This window comes from Brachycentrus maculatus, unplaced genomic scaffold (assembly GCF_059751285.1).
Source record: "Brachycentrus maculatus isolate JH-2025_06_01 unplaced genomic scaffold, ASM5975128v1 h1tg000078l, whole genome shotgun sequence".
Classification (NCBI taxonomy): Eukaryota; Metazoa; Arthropoda; class Insecta; order Trichoptera; family Brachycentridae; genus Brachycentrus; species Brachycentrus maculatus.
In genome coordinates this window covers 276301-296261 of record NW_028280832.1, presented here as the reverse complement: position 1 = coordinate 296261, position 19961 = coordinate 276301, and the positions used below count along the sequence as shown (strand labels likewise).

Genomic DNA, 19961 nt, shown 5'->3' with positions numbered 1-19961 from the left:
GCAGTTTCCTCAAGTGTCGGTACTACACTTAAATATACAATGTTTATCGTATACGTACTTAAATATAACATGTTACATACAAAATCATATGATAAAGAATAATGAAAATGTACTATATATATCAGCAAAAGAAGCATATTTTTAACTTCATATTTACCCACTACGGGGCAGAAAATGTTGTTTTTGCATTTTGAAGAAAAGGTATTGTTTAATTATTCTTTTAAATATATTAAATATTTTTCAAATGGAGAAAAAACCAGGTTTTAACTAAAAAGATCTGTTGCATAGTAAAAAAGTTCAATAAGTGGCTTGATATTTATATTGAATACAATATAAATTGAGTGATATGTTACTTATATAGTTTTGTCCACATTTATTTTATTTGACTAGTGACCGGTTTTCGTCGTCCACGACCAGTCTGATGCTGTCGGTAATGACGAAACGTGGAGAGAATAGAACACCACACCACTCTGTCTTTTCAAACGTTATTCGCCACTTCCACGTTCATGCATCTCCTCATATACTTATACACGCCGATTATTTCGACTCCTAACCTAACCGCTTTCAAGTATTTGACATACATGATCGTTGTATAAGTCATATTATTACATATTATTTTTTGACATCTCATCAAAGATGAAGAAGAATATGGAAGTCTGGGCATTTACGGGGCTTACGACCGTCATAGGCTGGTTTAAGTGATCACTTTACACACGTGTAACATTCACCAATTATACCCATTATTGACAACCACACTACTCAAATTCTTGGAAGTTCTATATATATGAACCAATTTAGAAACCTTGTTCATGAATCACTAGAACTTCACTTGAGACATATATTGGTGAGATGTAAAGAAGCTTTTTATTAAGCAGAAACTCTTATATTAATAATCCAGGATTCGGATCTCACATACTAATTAATATAAGAGTTTCTGCTTAATAAAAAGCTTCTTTACATCTCACCAATAGATGTCTCTAGTGAAGTTCTAGTGATTCATGAACAAGGTTTCTAAATTGGTTCATATATATAGAACTTCCAAGAATTTGAGTAGCGTGGTTGTCAATAATGGGTAGAATTGGTGAATGTTACACGTGTGTAAAGTGATCACTTAAACCAGCCTATGACGGTCGTAAGCCCCGTAAATGCATAGACTTCCATATTCTTCTTCATCTTTGATGAGATGTCAAAATATAATATGAAAATAACTCCTGTAATTGGAGATAATCCAGATTTTGTGAACAAGTATTTGGACACACTCAAAATGTTGTTCATATTATTACATTTTTACTCAGAAATGTCTACGAATAAAACCTTAAGACGTCTACCAAAGTCATTGTTTTCAGCTTTAAACTCGGTGAAAACGATTAAGTAAGAAAATAATATAAATCTTTCTAGATAAGATAACGGCGTAGACATGACACGTGACTTGACCTGTATTTAGAAGTCAATCGAACGATTTTTTAACAATGGAACCTCGAGTTACGAACGCTTCTGGTTACGACTGCGACAAAAATATCTGAATAGTTATGGAGACGAAAAACTTAGACAGAACAGCATCCTAATAAGTGGCAAAAGACGGTTAAAGAAAACGTAAACAATAAAAAAGGCTGAAGAGAGAAAATAGTTTTTTAGTTCCTTGATTTTTAAAAATGTGTGAAGTGGCCTGAGGTGCAACGTTTCGTGGAAAAATATTTATTTGAACAACTTTTTTGTCGATTCCTATATCATATTTATTGATAATCCAATGTCTTATCAAATGATTCTTGAAGAAGATAACAGATCTTGATCTAGTTCTCCTGGATCTTTCTTCTTAAAATGATCCTTAAAGAAGAATGATCAAGGAAAGAAATCAACCTGATTGGGCATTTCAAAAACATGACCAGCTTTAAGCTTCTAATGTTTTTTGTGGGATTTCCATCATAAAACATTGTTACGGTTTAATTTTCTGGTTCTGAAACGGATTTATCCATTTTGTATTATTTATCTTGATTCGGGAAAAACCAACAGTTTTCCGGATCGAATTGCGTTCGTAACTCGAGGTTCACTTATAGTAGGTAGTAAGGTAAGCTAGATATTACTTAGTAAGGTAGGGTAGGTACTGGGTGCGTTTTTATATTCCACGCGGCTACTTTATGATAGGCACTGCTTTACTGCATTTATGGAATGCATGTCCTTGGTACCTACTAAATATCATACCTATGTACTCTGGTCTTACCCATGACTAGAATCCCTCAATAAATCACATTTTTATTAAAATAATAATAATTCTTTATTCCAGCTTGATCAAGTGGTGGGTTCAATACTTAGTCAGCCATATATGTTTTACAACATTTTATACAATGAAATAAAAAAAAAATAATAATAAAACCCTTATCCGCACCCCAATGGTGCATAGGGCACTGCGTCATATTAAACGCAGTGTTATCTTGATCGTTTACACATGAAGGAAAGGTGATCAGCCCTCCGCTTCAGGTACCAGTCCAGGGTAATATTGAATAAATATGACAGTGAAAAAATCACTCATATTTATTTTACCCCCCTTGGGAATCGAACCCGGGACCTCCAGAACGGTAGCCGAGCGTGCTGACCATTACACTACGGAGGCGGACAATACAATGAAATTAAAAATAATAGACAAATAAGAAAAAAAAAATACATAAATTTGGCGAGATGTAGATGAAGATTAGCTCGCTGGCTGGACATGCGGCAGCACTGTGCTCCAGTGCCGCCACATGTCCAGCCCCCATCTGTGCTCCACAAGCCGCTTTATGGTGAGGTTGGAGCTCTTCATCAGCCTCCCCCGGAAGGCTGCCACTCGGTGCCTTAACAGGCCATCCCAATGTGGTAGGCGTGCTGTGGCAAAAATACCACTCGCGCTGCAGTATGAAATATTGTAATATTTTCCTTATTGGATGTTCTATCCTCATCTCTACACATACTTACTCTTATACTTATGTATATTTTTATTAATATTTATTATTAATATTAATACTTTTTGAGTATTTACCTTGATAATATGTTGGTGCTAAATTAAAAAAAATAATAAAAAAATAACTAGCACTTGCAAAAATCTGCCAGCGTCCGCATAAACTTTGATTTTCCTTATATCATATTATTTCCGTTAGGTATAAGTTATTTTTAAATAGTCTGCATATGATATCGCTCGCTCCTTTCAAGAACGTCATAAATCAAAAAACTTGATTTTTCAGGAGAACGTTTTTAAAGTTTAAAAATATAATACAATGTATTAAAAATTAATATCAAGCCAATAATTGAATTTTTAACTTTGCAACACATCTTTTTAAGTAAAACCTGAAGGTTTTTTGTCCATTTGAAAAATATCAAGTATATTTAAAAAATAATAAAACAATACCTTTTCTTCAAAATGCAAAAACAACACTTTCTGCCCTGTAGCGGGTAAATATTAAGTTAAAATATGCCTCTTTTGCTGGGATATAGTACATTTTCTGGGCATTCCGAAAACATGCACAACTGAAAATTGTCGATTTTTGATTTATGACGTTCTTGAGAGGAGTGGGCGATATTTCCTCCGTATCTTTAACTCTAATGTGCGGCAAAACGATGTATGATAGATGTTCGAATGGTGATATATAAGGAAAGAATGCAAGGCTGAGATAAGCATTATCGATCATATTCATTGCGGACACATGACAGAACATTGATGGATCATTTTCAGACGGGAGGAATATCTAATTTAACATACTCCACTTATAAAGGATTGTATTAGACTCGTGCTGTTTTATAACAGGCGATTTAATCAATATTTTCATTCATCATTTTATTTTGGAAAATTTGCTTTCGTTAATACGTTATTTTCGTAAGTTGGTAATGAATTACGTCACAGAAACAATGGAATTCTTTTTAATTTTGGTAACATTGCAAAATTATTGGCGACTCTATTTGTTGATGTTTATGGTCCACCCTCCCACCCCCCCTCCCTCATATTTGTATAACACAAATGGTAGTGTAGTGGTAAACAAACAAACCACACTACTCCTATTATATCGCTCACTCCTTTCAACAATGTCATATATAAAAAAACTTGATTTTTCAGGAGATCGTTTTTAAAGTGTAAAAATATAATACAGTGTATTAAAAATAAATATTAAGCCACTTATTAATTTTTTTTTACCATATAACAGATCTTTTTAGGTAAAACCTGAAGGTTTTTCTCTCCATTTGGAAAATATTTAGTATATTTAAAAAAAATAATTAAACGATACGTTTTCTTCAAAATGCAAAAACAACACTTTCTGCCCTGTAGCGGGTAAATATTAAGTTTAAAATATGCCGCTTTTGCTGGGTTATAGTACATTTTCTGGGCATTCCGGAAACACGAACAACTGAAAATTGACGATTTTTGATATAAGACGTTGTTGAAAGGAGTGAGCGATATATATATATATATATATATATATATATATATATATATATATATATATATATATATATATATATATATATATATATATATATATATATATATATATATATATATATATATATATATATATATAAATATATATATAACGTGGTAATATTTTCCTTCGTAAATAGGGTGTAAATAATATGTAAAGTGGGTGTATAATAATAAAAAAACAATGTGTTGCTTTGTAATTAAAGTTTATTCTTAATTTATCTTTATAATATTTTTCTATCTATCTATCTGATTCTGACAGTTCAGAATATTGTATTTTTTCTATCTGATGTCTTTTGTTTTATTCAGTGCGACGCATGCGACATCTGGTGGTAGAACTGTTTTATGTAGGTACTATTTGTAAGTACTTAATGTGTGTGTCCTTTTCTCTCTTTCCTTATCGTCTCTTCGGTATTCACTTTCTGTTTCCGTTGCGATGTGCTCCATGCTCATTCGGCGGCAACTTTAGAAATCTCACGCGAGCATCGCTCAACCTGTGTACTTTTTCCATATCTACATAATACATATAAACCTACTTACCCAGCTGCACACTTTCCGTTGGGAATTTTCAGATAATTGCATCCGGATTATTGTAGTACAATAACATTTTTTTATTAAAGCGCAAAATGTGTGCGTGTATGTGTGAGCGAGTGGCCGGTCGCTGTGGCTCATTCTGATCGAATCGATAAGAAAGAAAAGAGAAAGCATACATTTCTGAAACCTTTCAAAGAATACCTCAAGGTCTCTAGGAATGTTGTGCTCTTCATTTTTTTGGAACTGATACACAGGTTTCTCACTTCGAATTTGACGTTTTGCAAACCAAATCGGATGCCTTTTTTATATACAAAATTAGTAATACATACGTAAACCGTCAGTGTGAATACCTGCCTACATCCTTTATTCTTAAGACCAGTTAGTCGTCAAGTTGGCAAGCCTGCGCGGCGCGCTGTCATAGTCTGTGCGCGCGATGTGTATAGAAGTTTTCAGACAAGATTTTCAACACTCCTTTGAATCATAGAGTACTCCTTTGAATAAATTTACAAAAATTCAATCATTTTTTTATAAAATAGAATGTAATGTCCAATTTGATCTGTAAAGCGTCCAATTCGTTTTGTAAAACGTTCAATTGAGAAACGTGTGCAATAGTCCCAAAAATTGAGGAGCACAGCAATCCAAGAGATTTTTAAAAATCCTTTAAAAAGGTTTATCACAAATGTATACTTTCTCTTTTCTTTCTTGTCCATTTAACCAAAATGAGCCACAGCAAAGCGTACAGCTATTGGCCATTTACTCACACACACACACACCCGTCCAATTTGAAGTGAAAAGCCTGATACGAGTATATCATATAATTCGCACGTCGTTTTACGTGTGAGATTTTTCTTTTGGTTTTTTTTTCTCATTTTAATATACCTATTACGTATTTAAACCAAACTGTTAACAGTATTCTAATGAGCTTATCTTGTTAGTACAAAGTTCGACATCATATGTGTTAAAGTTCATTATAAAACACTGTTTTCGCACATTAGTAAAGAAAAATATATATATAGCGCGAGAGGAATTTGATTCGAAAATACGAGTATTTTAGATTACTTCCAAAGAACCAAATTAGTGGTATTGTACGAGTATTTTAAAAGTATTTTAAAGGTAAAGTTGACGACTTTACTCTGAAAGTTTTCAGAAATATTGTCAACTTTCAGAGCAAAGTCGTCACGAATATGCAAGTACATATATTTATAGTCCCTACGATTGACTTCATGACCTCTGTTTATACTTTGTATAGACACATCATGAGAAAAATCCATTTTGACTGGGCGGATAGTACCGAATTGCTTCTTCTTCTTCTTCTTCTTTTAGGACTAAGTCCTGTCATTCTCCGGTCCGCTCCTGGGAGGTGGAAGATCAGCTATCGCTCCATCGTTTAGGTGGTCTTCCTGGGGGTCTGCTCCCGCTTATGCTGCTGTCCGCTGCTATCCTCACCACTTAATCCGAACTCGCTCTTCCCAAATGATTTCTCCAGAGACGTCTTCTTTCTCTTCCCCATCGCACAACATCTTCAACATCGCAGATTTTTCTTATTTCAGATTTTTGACGAACTTTCCCGAACTTAACCGAATCGCAATGTTGCTAAATATTATTGCCAGACTTGTTCAGACGTCGACGGGTCGCGACGCGACTTCAGACATTAAAAAAATAAACAATGACCTTACTGTTTTCGATTAGCGAAATTTTGACAGTATTTTATTTGTTTTTATCAGAATTACGATTGGCGTTCGTCTGACTTTTTTCGCGGAAAAAACGCTACTTATTTCGAGCCCAAAGCGGAACAATGGACGCTTGCCAATGCTGCCTTCCGCATTGGACGGGCCCCCCCGCCGTGACATCACTGCTCGATGACGTCAACATTTACATCACAGCCCTCTTAGTCGACAAACAATTGTATATAATAGTAAAACAATTTTTTTTTCTAAAACAAGTAGGCGATTGCGTATACAGTACCTGCTCGCTAATAGGGTATTATCACTCGGGAGGAATATCTAATTTCACGTACTCAACCTATAAAGGATTGTGTAAGACTCGTTTTGTGTTTATAACAGCCGATATAATCAATATTTTTATTCATCACATTTTCATAATTATCGTTTGCAAAATTCGCCTTCGTAAAAACGTTGTTTTCGTAAGTTGGTAACGAATGACGTCACAGAAACGAATCCACACTATTACAGCTCTATAAATTAGATACATATAGGCCCCTAACACACCCGATGACGTAAAATTTGATGACTTATAGCGGTGTCCGTTTTTCGTTTTATTAAAATATCCAAAGTTTAAACCTTCATATCTCCCTTACTTCTCTACAGATTTTAATAAGAATGTTACCGATAGTCTTGTGATTTTTCGCATTAATTTACTAGCCAATAATATAACACATCATCATAATGATCTATTCAATCGATTGCTTTCTGTATTAGAATATTAGCGTGTAAGGTACAGTTGGATATTATGTATGATGGAAGAGTACGCGTTAAACTGTCTTGCTTACATCATATGATGGGTTTTATTAACTCTTACCACTCTGTAGGCCAGACATTCCGGCCCGTATGATTCTAGTAGGCAGCTCCGTGGGCCACAATGTCTGGCCCGGCGCAGGTATAACTTTAATCACTGATTTCTCTATCACCCAAGTATATTCTACCGAAAAATATTTCAGATAAATACAGTTAATCTTAATTAACATGGTCATACGAATCGCCAGACAGAGTGTCCCAAAATAAGGGAGCCAAGATAATTATGTTAATGGTAGAAAAACGTCGCATTTTTTTGATCACAGAAGCTGATCAGTTATGAGAAAAAATGGTCAGAGTGGAAAGGGTTAAAAACGATAGTGATGTAACGTTAATGGAGCTCTCAGATATGATAATAGATTATGAAAAGAAAGCGGTTAGACCACTGATTGTGGAGATGAAACAGTACACCAAAAAAACTATTAGAGGTCAGAATTGAAGAATGTAATGAGTAACCATCGCTTTAATAGTGCGGTCAGTGACTGGAGTTATTCAGTCATTATTACACATTCGAAAAATAATGATGTAAAGAATTTCTTCAAGCTTGATATCTTAATAGCGAACTTTACTCGTAGATTATCTGGAGCGTCCACAAAATCATAGAGTGGAACCTCTCATAACGAGTAATTCGCATTACGAGAAAAAAATCTAAAAGAGTTGCTCCCTCAACGAGCGATATTTCGCATAACGAGTTACAGAGGAAGGGCAAGTCCCTTTTTCACGACACTCACTTGTGAACCGCGACTTTTTTTATGATAATGCTGTCACACATTTTTTATTTAATAAAGTCACATTTTTTAAAAACATATTCTGTACATTTATACATATGACAATCTTATATTTTTAGTTTTGCTTGGAGAGGGACAGTGTTTATTGTTTTATTTGATTAATGGTATAGGTACTTAATAGTCTTTTTCTTTTCTTTTTTATATTTTTTTACGATTTGCATGTAATGGGCATATTTTTTTTTCTTAAGTGTTATATTTATTATTTAATCATGTCTGATATAAATTTGGGTTGGCATCTCTAAATGTGTGTTAAACAGGGATGCGTAATGTCACCGTGGCTGTGGATTGGAACTGAGTGAAAGAAACGAATGGTTTAAATCTTGGAGTTAAAATGAGCGATTTAAATACCACAAAGTGAATGCCGAAACAAAAAATAACATACAATGTACGTATTTTCACAATATAAATGTTTTATTATGTTCTGACGTCCATAAATATTATGGAAATAACATATTCTCATGTCGAAGTAAGAACGTGTAATATATTCTCACGAATGGCAAGCCGCGCGATGGCTTCACCTGTAAACAAGAAATGATACCTGTACACAATTTTATAACGATAATGTTTTTATTTTATAAACTTCAGAAAGGCTTACAACGGCTGAGCAAACACAAACACAAACTGAATTCTGCGTTCCAAATTATGTTAAATTATACGCAAATCGATACATAATTAGCTAGAAAACACTTTCAAGGAAAATAAATGTAGTACTTCATATTGTATGTGAGCATATACATATGTACTTGTATGTATACTTAGTAAATCAACAAATTATTAAGGGCGCACTCTCAAATATACAATTCAGTACGCAACCGGGTTCGCGAGAAGCCACAAGTGTTGTCTGTGCATATTTTTTTAGAATAAATATTTTTTTTAAATATTATCTTTTTTTAACTCCATATCTTTCAATAACTGTTTTCTTTTTAATCATGCATTTATTTTGAAGAAAAACTTAATTTTTCAATACATAATGGTATTTTTTTATATATTTTTTTAATTATAGATTTTTCAAAACGTTCTCCTTTCAATAACTTTAATTTTCAAAACCAATAAAAAAAAATTGATACAAAAGGGATAAGCAAAAAAATAAATTTCGTCAAATTTTGCCTAGGTTTAAAGAAAATGTAGTTGGGAGTTATCGTATATTGGGCATTAATTGGCTATTTTTTAAAAACTTATTGAAATGGATGTAATTGTTAGACATCTACTACAATTTTTCCCCCATTTTAGCTACACTTATCTTTTTTGAGAGGTCACTCTCTCGCTATATGGACTCGTGAGGAGAGCTGATTTATCGCAATTTCACATATCGCTCACTCCTTTCAAGAACGTCATAAATCAAAAATCGTCAATTTTCAGTTGTGCGTGTTTTCGGAATGCCCAGAAAATGAACTATATCCCAGCAAAAGAGGCATATTTTAAACTTAATATTTACCCGCTACAGGGCAGAAAGTGTTGTTTTTGCATTTTGAAGAAAAGGTATTGTTTAATTATTTTTTTAAATTTACAATTTTTTTTTAAATAGAGAAAAAACCTTCAGGTTTTACCTAAAAAGATCTGTTGCATAGTAAAAAGTTCAGTAAGTGGCTTGATATTTATCTTAAATACATTGTATTATATTTTTAAATTTTAAAAACGTTCTCCTGAAAAATCAAGTTTTTTTATTATGACGTTCTTGAAAGGAGTGAGCGATATTATAAACTCGTAACTCACGTTGTTGACCAAATTATATAAATAGTCCTTGTAACATTTCTCCTGCCGGGTCGCGAAGGATATCAAATTACTTTGCCCTACTTACGCTTTACGAAGCAACACAAATCAGACAGTGGTTTTAACATTTTGACATCTCAACATAGAGGAAGAAAAATATGGAAGTCTGGATGACCAGCCAATGACAAAGTGATTTGAGTAGTCTGGTTGTCAATCATGGGTAGAATAGAATGGTTAATTTACAACATTTTCAATAATGGGTAGAATTGGTGAATGTTACACGTGTGTAAAGTGATCACTTAAACCAGCCTATGACGGTCGTCAGCCCTGTAAATGCCCAGACTTCCATAATCTTCTTCATCTTTGATGAGATGTCAAAAAATAGAATGGTTAATATTATACATCTATAAAGTGATCACCTATCCAGTCTATGACAGGTCATAAACCCTGTAAATACCCAAACATCCACATTCTTCTTCATCTATAATGAGATATTAATAGAGAGAGAGAGAGAGAGAGATTGTAGGCTTATGCGCCGATTGAATCGAAGGCATTTCATTTTTTCTGACATATTAACAGATATGAAGAAGAATATGGATGTCTTGGTATTTACAGGGCTTATGACCTGTCATGGGCTGGTTAAGTGATCACTTTACACAGTGCAACATTCACCAATTCTACCCATGATTGACAACCACACTACTCAAATTCTTGGAAGTTCTATATAAGTACATATGAACCAATTCAGAAACATTGTTCTCAAATCACTAGAACTTCACTAGAGACATCTATTGGTGAGATGTAAAATATTCTTATGTAAAACGTTCTTCTTCATCTTTGATGAGATGTCAAAAAATAATATGAAAATAACTCCTGTAATTAGAGATAATCCAGTTTTTGTGAACAAGTATTTGGACACACTCAAAATGTTGTAAAGTGGGTTTTTTGTTTACCATAGAAATTCAAATTCTAAGATATTTTATTTCGAGAAATAAAAATACTTTAATTAACTAATAAAAATACAAATTGATTTATGACTCAGTCATAAATATATGAGTCATAAATTAAACCCTGAAGAGGGCAACAGGTTGTTGCCGAAACTAGTTGGTTAATAAAAATGTGAGTGGATCAAAACGCAACGTATTTTTATTTCTCGGAATAATATATCAATATGATCCACAAAGTTAATGCTTTCAACATTCAAAACATCAAAAATATTTCTTCCTCCAGGCGTGGCCGGCATGTGCTCCAAGACGGCCGTCGCCCCTCTCGACCGGCTGAAGATCCTGCTGCAGGCGCACCAGCCGCGCTACAAGCAGCTGCGCGTGCCCCAGGGGCTGGCCGCCATCGTGAGGGACGAGTCCGTCCTGGCCCTGTACAAGGGCAACGGGGCGCAGATGGTGCGCATCTTTCCCTACGCCGCCACGCAGTTCACCTCCTTCGAGATCTACAAGAAGGTAACCAGCAAACCAACTTACTTACTCACTTCAGCCTTCTTCTTGTGTCCAGTATTGAACAAAGGCGTCCCTCTTGGACTTCCACAGTTGTCTGTTGGACGCGACTCTCTTCCAGTGCAGGCCCGCCACGTTCTTAATGTCATCGGACCATCTTGTCTGGGACCTACCCACGCTTCTGCATCCTGTTCTAGCCCTCCAGTCAAACACGGATATAAGTGCCACATGACCTACCCAGTTCCATTTTTGTACCATTCCATATATCATATATCGTTCCATTCTTTGAGCCACATCTGTTAATTTGGTCTTCCCTTATCCAAACATTCGTTTTTTGGTCCCTAAGGAATATGATTAGCGTCCTTCTCTCCGTTGCTCTTTGTGTCGCCCGAAGTTTATGTATGATTCGTTTTGTTATGGTAAATATCTCAACTCCATAGTTAGCACTGGGAGTACACACGCATCGAATGATTTCCTCTTCAGATGGATGGGTATGTTTGAGGATTTTAGGTAATTTGATAATTTACCGAATGGAGCTCATACTAAAGCTCCTCGCTTTTCCAGTTCCAGGGATAATTTCCTTCCCAGTTTGACGATGTGTGTTTTTGGGCTGAAGCATGGTCAAGATGTTGGGCAGGAGGCTTCTCTAAGCGATGGTCACTCCAAAGAGCAGTTTGTTGAACACTTTGTTATTGTGGATGGCCAAATGCAGATGGCGGGCGGTTATCCTAGTCTTCTTGTTGTCTCGGACAGCAAACATATTTATACCCATCTTCTCCTTGCTTACATTGATCGTGAACACCGCCATTTTCCTAAAATATTACCTAAAGTGCGCTGACATGAGTAGCTTATCACGATGTCATCCATTTTACATTTTATAGACGCATGAACGTGATGCTCGTGCCAACTGAAATTAATTATACGCTGATATATTTTATGTATATGAAGACCAAATGCCGCCTAATGCCTGCATCGCTCCTATTCTCTCTCTTATTATTCTTTCGGTATTTTTTCTCGTATTTTTACTGTCAATATGGGTGTTCTTTACTGCGATTATATCAGCCAGTAGGTGTCTCACAGAATCTGGTATCTGGCTGGATGAATAAAGAAATGAGTAAATGAAAAATAGAGAGACCACGTGCGGAACACGATCATATAAAAATGTCAGTCGAATAATCCGTAAGGGTAATTTGTAAGCGGTATAATGCAACTAAACAATATGTCAACAGCATAAAACGTATTGTTCGTTGGAAAAAAACATCGTGGTTCAAGGCTGATGTCATCTCTCGCTGCTCTTCACAGGTAGCCAATAGAAAGTTACTGTGTTTGAAAATGTAATGTTTACAGATGATTTGTTAACGAGTCGTTATGTCTATATATAGAGAAGACAAAAGGTGTGGTTGGTATACCTGTGTAAAGCTGTGGACAGACTGCATTACTAACTAAGAAAACTGACCAAATCAATGCGACGTCGAAAATATAGCAAAGCATATTGCTGTTTGAAAGAATTACGTTTTATTTGCGATTTCCACTTCAAACTTTGTCCGCAATATTTAATTTTGCGAAACGTGTCCAATATCTAAAATTACTATAGATAGGTGCGTCAAAGAAATTCATTGCAGCTTTTACGAGCTGGACCTTAGACTGCAAGAGCGGATATTTGGCAAATACCAACATCCCATTTTCACTCTCTTATTATGTACTTTAAGCGAACTTGCGTCATCTTGCGACTTGTCTTGTGATATTTTAGGACTTAAGACGCACGTTAAGTATAATCCCTCAGAATCTAAAAGAAGTGTCTAATGTTTTACCACATGAAACGCAACATATTTTCACTCTCGTAATGACTTTTGGAGGCAAATAATAGTATAAATTTTCAAGATATAGGCTGCGATTATTGCGGCGTAAATGCTTGGCCGGTTCAATCAATACTAGACTGACGTCATATCGGTCACTCCTTTCATATATCATAAGTCATATATCAAATATCGACAATTTTCAGTTGTGCATGTTTTCGGAATGCCCAGAAAATGTACTATATCCCCGCAAAGGTGGCATATTGGTGGCATATTTAACATAATATTTACCCGCTACAGGGCAGAAAGTGTTGTTTTGCATTTTGAAGAAAAGGCATTGTTTTATTATTTTTTGAAATATATGTACTTAATATTTTCAAATGGAGAAAAAACCTTTAGGTTTTACCTAAAAAGATCTGTTGCACAGTAAAAAGTTCAAAAAGTGGCTTGATATTTCTTTTTTATACATTGTATTATATTTTTAAACTTTAAAAACGATCTCCTGAAAAATCAAGTTTTTTTTAAAATTATATATGACGCTGTTGAAAGGAGTGAGCGATATACTAAATAATAAATGCATATTATTTCGCTATAAACGTAAAATTTTTGTATAAACTCATGTTATCTATTGACCTGTGTTTTTGTTGTTGTTTTTTATGGATATCTTTCGACGTGATTTTATGTTTATTCACCTTCAGGTTATGCCATGTTTAACACTCAAAAGTCAATCACGAATGCCAATAAATGTAAAAAATATAAATGTATTTACAATGAACCCTCAATTTACACGGTGGATACGTACAACGCGATATCGCGTAAAAAAGTATACTAAAATAAAAATTAATTATTTATTTATTTTTATTTCATCATTAAGACCTCCGCTATGTAATACGGTAAAATCTCATTCTTATGTCCAGCTGTGGTCCCGTGGTTAGTGTAGCGGACTCTTGAGTCAGAGTTTCTGGCTTCGAACCCAGTCTACTACAATTTGATACCAATTTTTAAAAATGAGGCTTACAGAAATAGTATGAAATTGAAGTCTTTTTGTGTAATAAAGACATAAATATTTCTTTATTGATTTGGCGTTTAATTTGTAGAACTCCATTTTAAATTATGTATTCATTTTTTAATTAAACACAGAATTTTTGAGTCTACTAAGTTGTATTTTATTAACAAAAACACATAAAAAATAATATTGTGACAATTGTTTCGCCTAGTTATGGAATAATAAAACGAATGACATTCGTTTAAAATGCCATCACTAATATAAGGCGAAAAAATTGTCACAATATATTTTTTTAATGTGTTTTTGTTAATAAAATACAACTTAGTAGAATAAAAAAATCTGTGTTTGGTTTAAAAAATAATACATAAAATAAATATTTCTCTTTGTAAAAAATATATGTAAATAATATTTTCACATAAGTCTTTTTTAAATTTTTACGCATAAAACAATGAATAAAAGTTAAAACAAACACCTATAAAATTTGGGAAAGTGTCATGAGCAACTGTTGGCGGACAGCATTCTTATGAAAGTAACGTGACCGCTTTGCGGAGATGGAATTTCCGTCTGGACCGAGATGATCATCAAATAATAATATGGAGATTTCGCGTGACACATCCGATACAAATCATAACCCTACTTTCGTTTTCGACGATGAAATATAAATTAATATCTTTTTTTGAATTACCAATTGCCAAAGTGACCCTGAAACCTAGCTACGGCTTATACTTATCATGGCCCTACCTGTGCTTCAACTTTATAACTTAATTTTATAAAACTAGGCCTAATTCCACTTCATTTTGTATCAATTTGTATTTTTTGACACAACTTTTGTCAGAATTTTCATCGCATTTTGAGCAATTTAAAAAATCATTATGGATTCACAGACAGGATCTTCTTTCGTATATAAACGATAGATGCGTCATCTTATGTTAGAGACACCTATAAATATTGATATGTCATCCGTAGGGTGAATAATCCAGTGTCTGATAGAATAAATAATAATAATAATAAATAAATAAACAAATTACAAATTGATGATAATAAGGAAGGTAAAGTAAAAAGGGAGTTTAGGGAAGGGGGTATAAATAAAAACTAAGGGATGAGGTTTGATGGACAGTTAGGATTCTAATGATAGATAGTAATGTCTCAAACGTTTCTTAAAAGTTATAAGAGAGGGTGCATTTTTTACAAGGAGAGGTAATTCATGAAATGAATTACTCCTCCTTGTAAAAAATGCACCGTCTCTAATAACGTTTGACAAACGTCTGAGACATTACTATCTATCATTAGATTCTTAACCGTCCATCAAAGCTCCTCCCTTAGTTTTTCCCTCTACCTCCTACCATAGGGTGTTTGTGCACTACACGTTTTAAAACGATGATTGGCTTGGATTGGCTTGTGCAAGCACAGAGAAGGAATTACTGAAGAATGATGTGTTATGGCGACGAATGGAAAGTGTTCTTTCTCGGGAAGAATGAAGTTATAGGCCATGATCTGAGAAGTATATTAAGTTTTCAGCAAGATATTTAGGTACGTTGAGGTATAATTATTGACAGGAAAAAAACTCCCTAACTCACAAGCTAGCACTAAGTCGTAACCACGATAATGACGGTTATGGACGGTGACGCAAGTAGGTACTGCCGACCATTCGGCTTTCTACCGGTAGTACTCGCATGCCTGACCTCAGTAGGTCACCCAGCCGAGCGCATTGCTCCCTGCGCTGCTATCGGAAGGTCAGCTCCATCCTCGATCTCTTCTCCCATATATAGAACATCGGTGTAATGTTGTCCGTAAATTGTAGCGAGGAAAACGCAACGTACATTTAAGTTTTATGCTGGATATATAGCTCACTCCTTTCAACAACGTCATATATCAAAAATCGTAAATTTTTAGTCGTGCATGTTTTCGGAATGCCTAAATGTACTATATCCCAGCAAAAGCGGCATATTTTTAACTTAATATTTACCCGCTGCAGGACAGAAAGTATTGTTTTTGCATTTTGGAGAAAAGGTATTCTTTAATTATTTTTTTTAAATATACTTACTAAATATTTTTCAAATGGAGAAAAGACATTCAGGTTTTACTTAAAAAGATCTGTTGTACAGTAAAAAGTTCAATAAGTGGCTTGATATTTATTTTTAATTCATTTTTTAAATATTTTTTTACTTTAAAAACGTTCTCCTGAGAATTTTTGAAAAATCAAGTTTTTTGATAAATGACGTTGTTGAAAGGAGTGAGCGATATGTGGAAAAAACTATGTACATACTTGTTTTTTTTTTATTACAGCAACGTACATTATTTTATTCATTATGTAAGGCACGCGGCTAACTGGAATAATAAAATCGTCAACAAATGTAAAGAGAGTAATACATAAAATCAACTGTTACTAGAAACTAAAAAAAAACACTTTACAACCTAAAAAACCTAAAAAAATTCACGCAAGATTCCTTTTTTTGTTAAATTTTTATACGAATACCCTTTATTGCATCAAACTTTAATCAGATCGCATGACAATAACAATAGTCTATGTACAAATTAATTAAAATATTAATTAGTAAAACGCCAGTCGGCCAACAAAACTGCTCTTCATTCATTTAGCACTTGGCGACTCTCTCTGCGCTGGCTTTCTCCTCGTCTGCGTCTGTTCCGCGTGTATTTCGGAGGTGTGTTACATGCTGATTGTCCATATAGCACTAATAAATATTCACGTTTCTCTAGGATTGAGGCTGTTATTAGGAAAAAATTCCATTTGTGTGCTTTTGAATCACGGATCCACCAAATTCTGGTAAAAATTTACTCCATTTCATTAATTAATTCATTCATATGTGCATAGAGTCGTCAAACTGCCTCCCAACTCTGTCGACTGTCAAATTCCTTAGAATCTCCCAAGTCAGGTCCGCGTCCCGAAATTCAGTTAAATGTTTCGCTTAATGAGTTAGATTCTGGAACGAATTATGCTCGTTATGAGAGGTTCCACTGTATATTTTTTAGTTCCATTTATACCGGTTGCGAAATACCCTCGCGGACCATTCGACTAACATATACATATATATTTTATTTTATTTATTTATTTCTTTAGTTAGCTTTTATTACATTTAATACTATTATTTACACTTAATTTACATCATATACTTATATATTTACATCTTCTTACAGTAAACAAAACATTTATTTTTAAATTCTTTCAGACTCTTTTCATTCTTCATACATTCAGGCATCTCATCGTACATTTTCAAACCCTTATACATTAAACAATTTTGCTACTCGTTTTTTTTTATATGGCATTTATCCTGGCATTTATGAAATAAGACCATTCAAAAATGGTCTTATTTTATCCTTATTTCTTGTACTGTATTCATGAATTTTTTTGTTTAAAACTATTTTATCCTTAAAATATTTGGCTAATTTATCGTTAGTACATATTCGCGATTTCGCACTTGGTCTCTGATTCATGTTTACTGATTTCATTATTCATCGATACTAGATTCCAGATTCCGTGAGACACCTGCTGTCTGATGTAATCTCGGTAAAGAACACACATATTAACGGTAAAAATATGAGAAAAATACCGGTTTCGGGTTCCATGCTAACATCACATGTCGCTCACTCCTTTCAACAGCGTCATATATCATAAAAACTTGATTTTTCAGGAGAACGTTTTTAAAGTTTATAAATATTAACTAACTAACCATCACGCCGCTTCCCCGCAGGGGTAGGCAGAGAGAATCGAACGCCACACCACTCTGTCTTTGCAAACATTCTTTGCCTCTTCTACATTCATGCATCTCCTCATACATACCCGACGATTATTACGACTCCTGACCCGGCCGCTTTCAAGTATTTGACATACCTGATTGTGCCAAGTTTTCCTCGGTCGTCCTCTGCTTCTTTTTCCAACTACATTCGCTCCATAAATTTGTTTATAAATATAATACAATATAATAAAAATCAATATCAAGCCATTTATTGAACTTTTTACTGTCCAACAGATCTTTTTAGGTAAAACCTGAATGTTTTTTCTCCATTTTAAAAATATTTAGTAGGTATATTAAAAAAAATAATAATTAAACAATACTTTTCTTCAAAATGCAAAACAACACTTTCTGCCCAGTAGCGGGTAAATATTAAGTTAAAAATATGCCTCTTTTGCTGGGATACAGTACATTTTCCGGGCTTTCCGAAAATATGCACAACTGAAAATTGACGATTTTTGATATATGACGTTGTTGAAAGGAGTGGGCGATGCGTCTCTTCTAAGTTATTGTGTTATTGTATTATATTATAGTGTCATGCTTATTTTTATATTATTCTTGAATCACGTTTGACGACTGACCTATCATTTTTCATGTGTCGTGTGATGCCTGTCAATTTTCGACGTATTGAGATTGTGAAATTATATTTTTCATTAGATGTAACCGGCCGCGTGTTGCTGTGGCTCATTCTGGTGAGACGGTAAAGAGAGGAAACAGAAACCACACATTTCTAATTGCGTAACACTTGTATAATTTAACAATGCTTTTGAAAGCAATGGAGGTTTTGAAATCAACGAAGCAACGTTGCAATCGAAAATATTCAGTATGGTTAAGTGATAACAGGTGTTAAGAAGCTGCTTTTACTTTCAACAGATGGCGCTGCCATTAGGGTAAAAAAATATAAACAAAAACATTTTTCACCTGTTTTAATTTTTTTTTTCTTACCTTATCCGCGCCCTATAGTGCATAGGGCACAAGATTGTCTTGACACAGTGTTATCTTGATCGTTTCTTATACGAAAAACCGTTCAACCATGAATACGATTTAAAGAAGGATTATAAATTGACTTTAAAATATGAATTCTTCAATCTTACATGTATTTATTGAGTTTTTTTGTAATATATTTTTTTGTCACACTGTAGTGTTTAAAATAATCCTATCTTTAAAATAGGATATGCGTATACATGATTAAAAGCCACAGTTCAAATGTTAGATGAACTTAGGGGTCACGTTGGTATATTTGTAAAGGGAGGAAGATTTCGTTCGAAATATTAAAATACAAACACAATATCTTGCCTACGCATATTGTGTCACGTTCGTATTGTTTGTTTTTAAATATGTCAACATCTAATAGAAAAAATATAGATATAGCTTGAATGGATAAATATCACGATGTGTGATTATTAGCTAATAAATAAAAATAAAAATCACAAGACTATCGTTGACATTCTTATTGAAATATGTAGAGAAATAAGGGAGATATTAAGGTTTAAACTTTAGATATTTTTATAAAACGAAAAACGTGCGTTCGCATACGTCATCAAATTTCCGTCATCGAGCGTTTTATGACGTCATATGGTTTATTGTCCAGGGTTTATAGAGCTGTAATTGTAGTAGTGTGGATTGTTTGTTTGCCACTACACTACCATTTGTGTTATACAAATATGAGGGTGGACATCAACAATTAGAGCCGCCAATAATTTAGCAATGTTACCAATATATAAATAACTCCATCGTTTCTGTGACGTCATTCATCGCCAACTTACGAAAATAACGTTTTTTTTAAAGCGAATTTTCCAAAAGCGAATGATGAATGAAAATATTAATTATATCGGCTGTTATTAATACAAAATGAGTCTAATACAATCCTTTATAGGTTGAATATGTTTAATTAGATATTCCTCCCGTCTGACTTGGGACACCATTTAAACAAGTGGTCGGCAAACTTATTA

General features: G+C 34.0%; 1 protein-coding gene across 1 annotated transcript in view; it reads left to right on the top strand.

Moving 5' to 3' along the window:
* LOC148311050 (mitochondrial coenzyme A transporter SLC25A16-like) overlaps nt 1-19961 on the top strand; it is a 35238-nt gene that overhangs the window by 1172 nt on the left and 14105 nt on the right. Inside the window, exon 2 of the mRNA XM_088257317.1 lies at nt 11235-11461. Coding sequence (XP_088113443.1) covers nt 11235-11461 — 227 coding nt within the window. The remainder of the gene's footprint in view (nt 1-11234; nt 11462-19961) is intronic.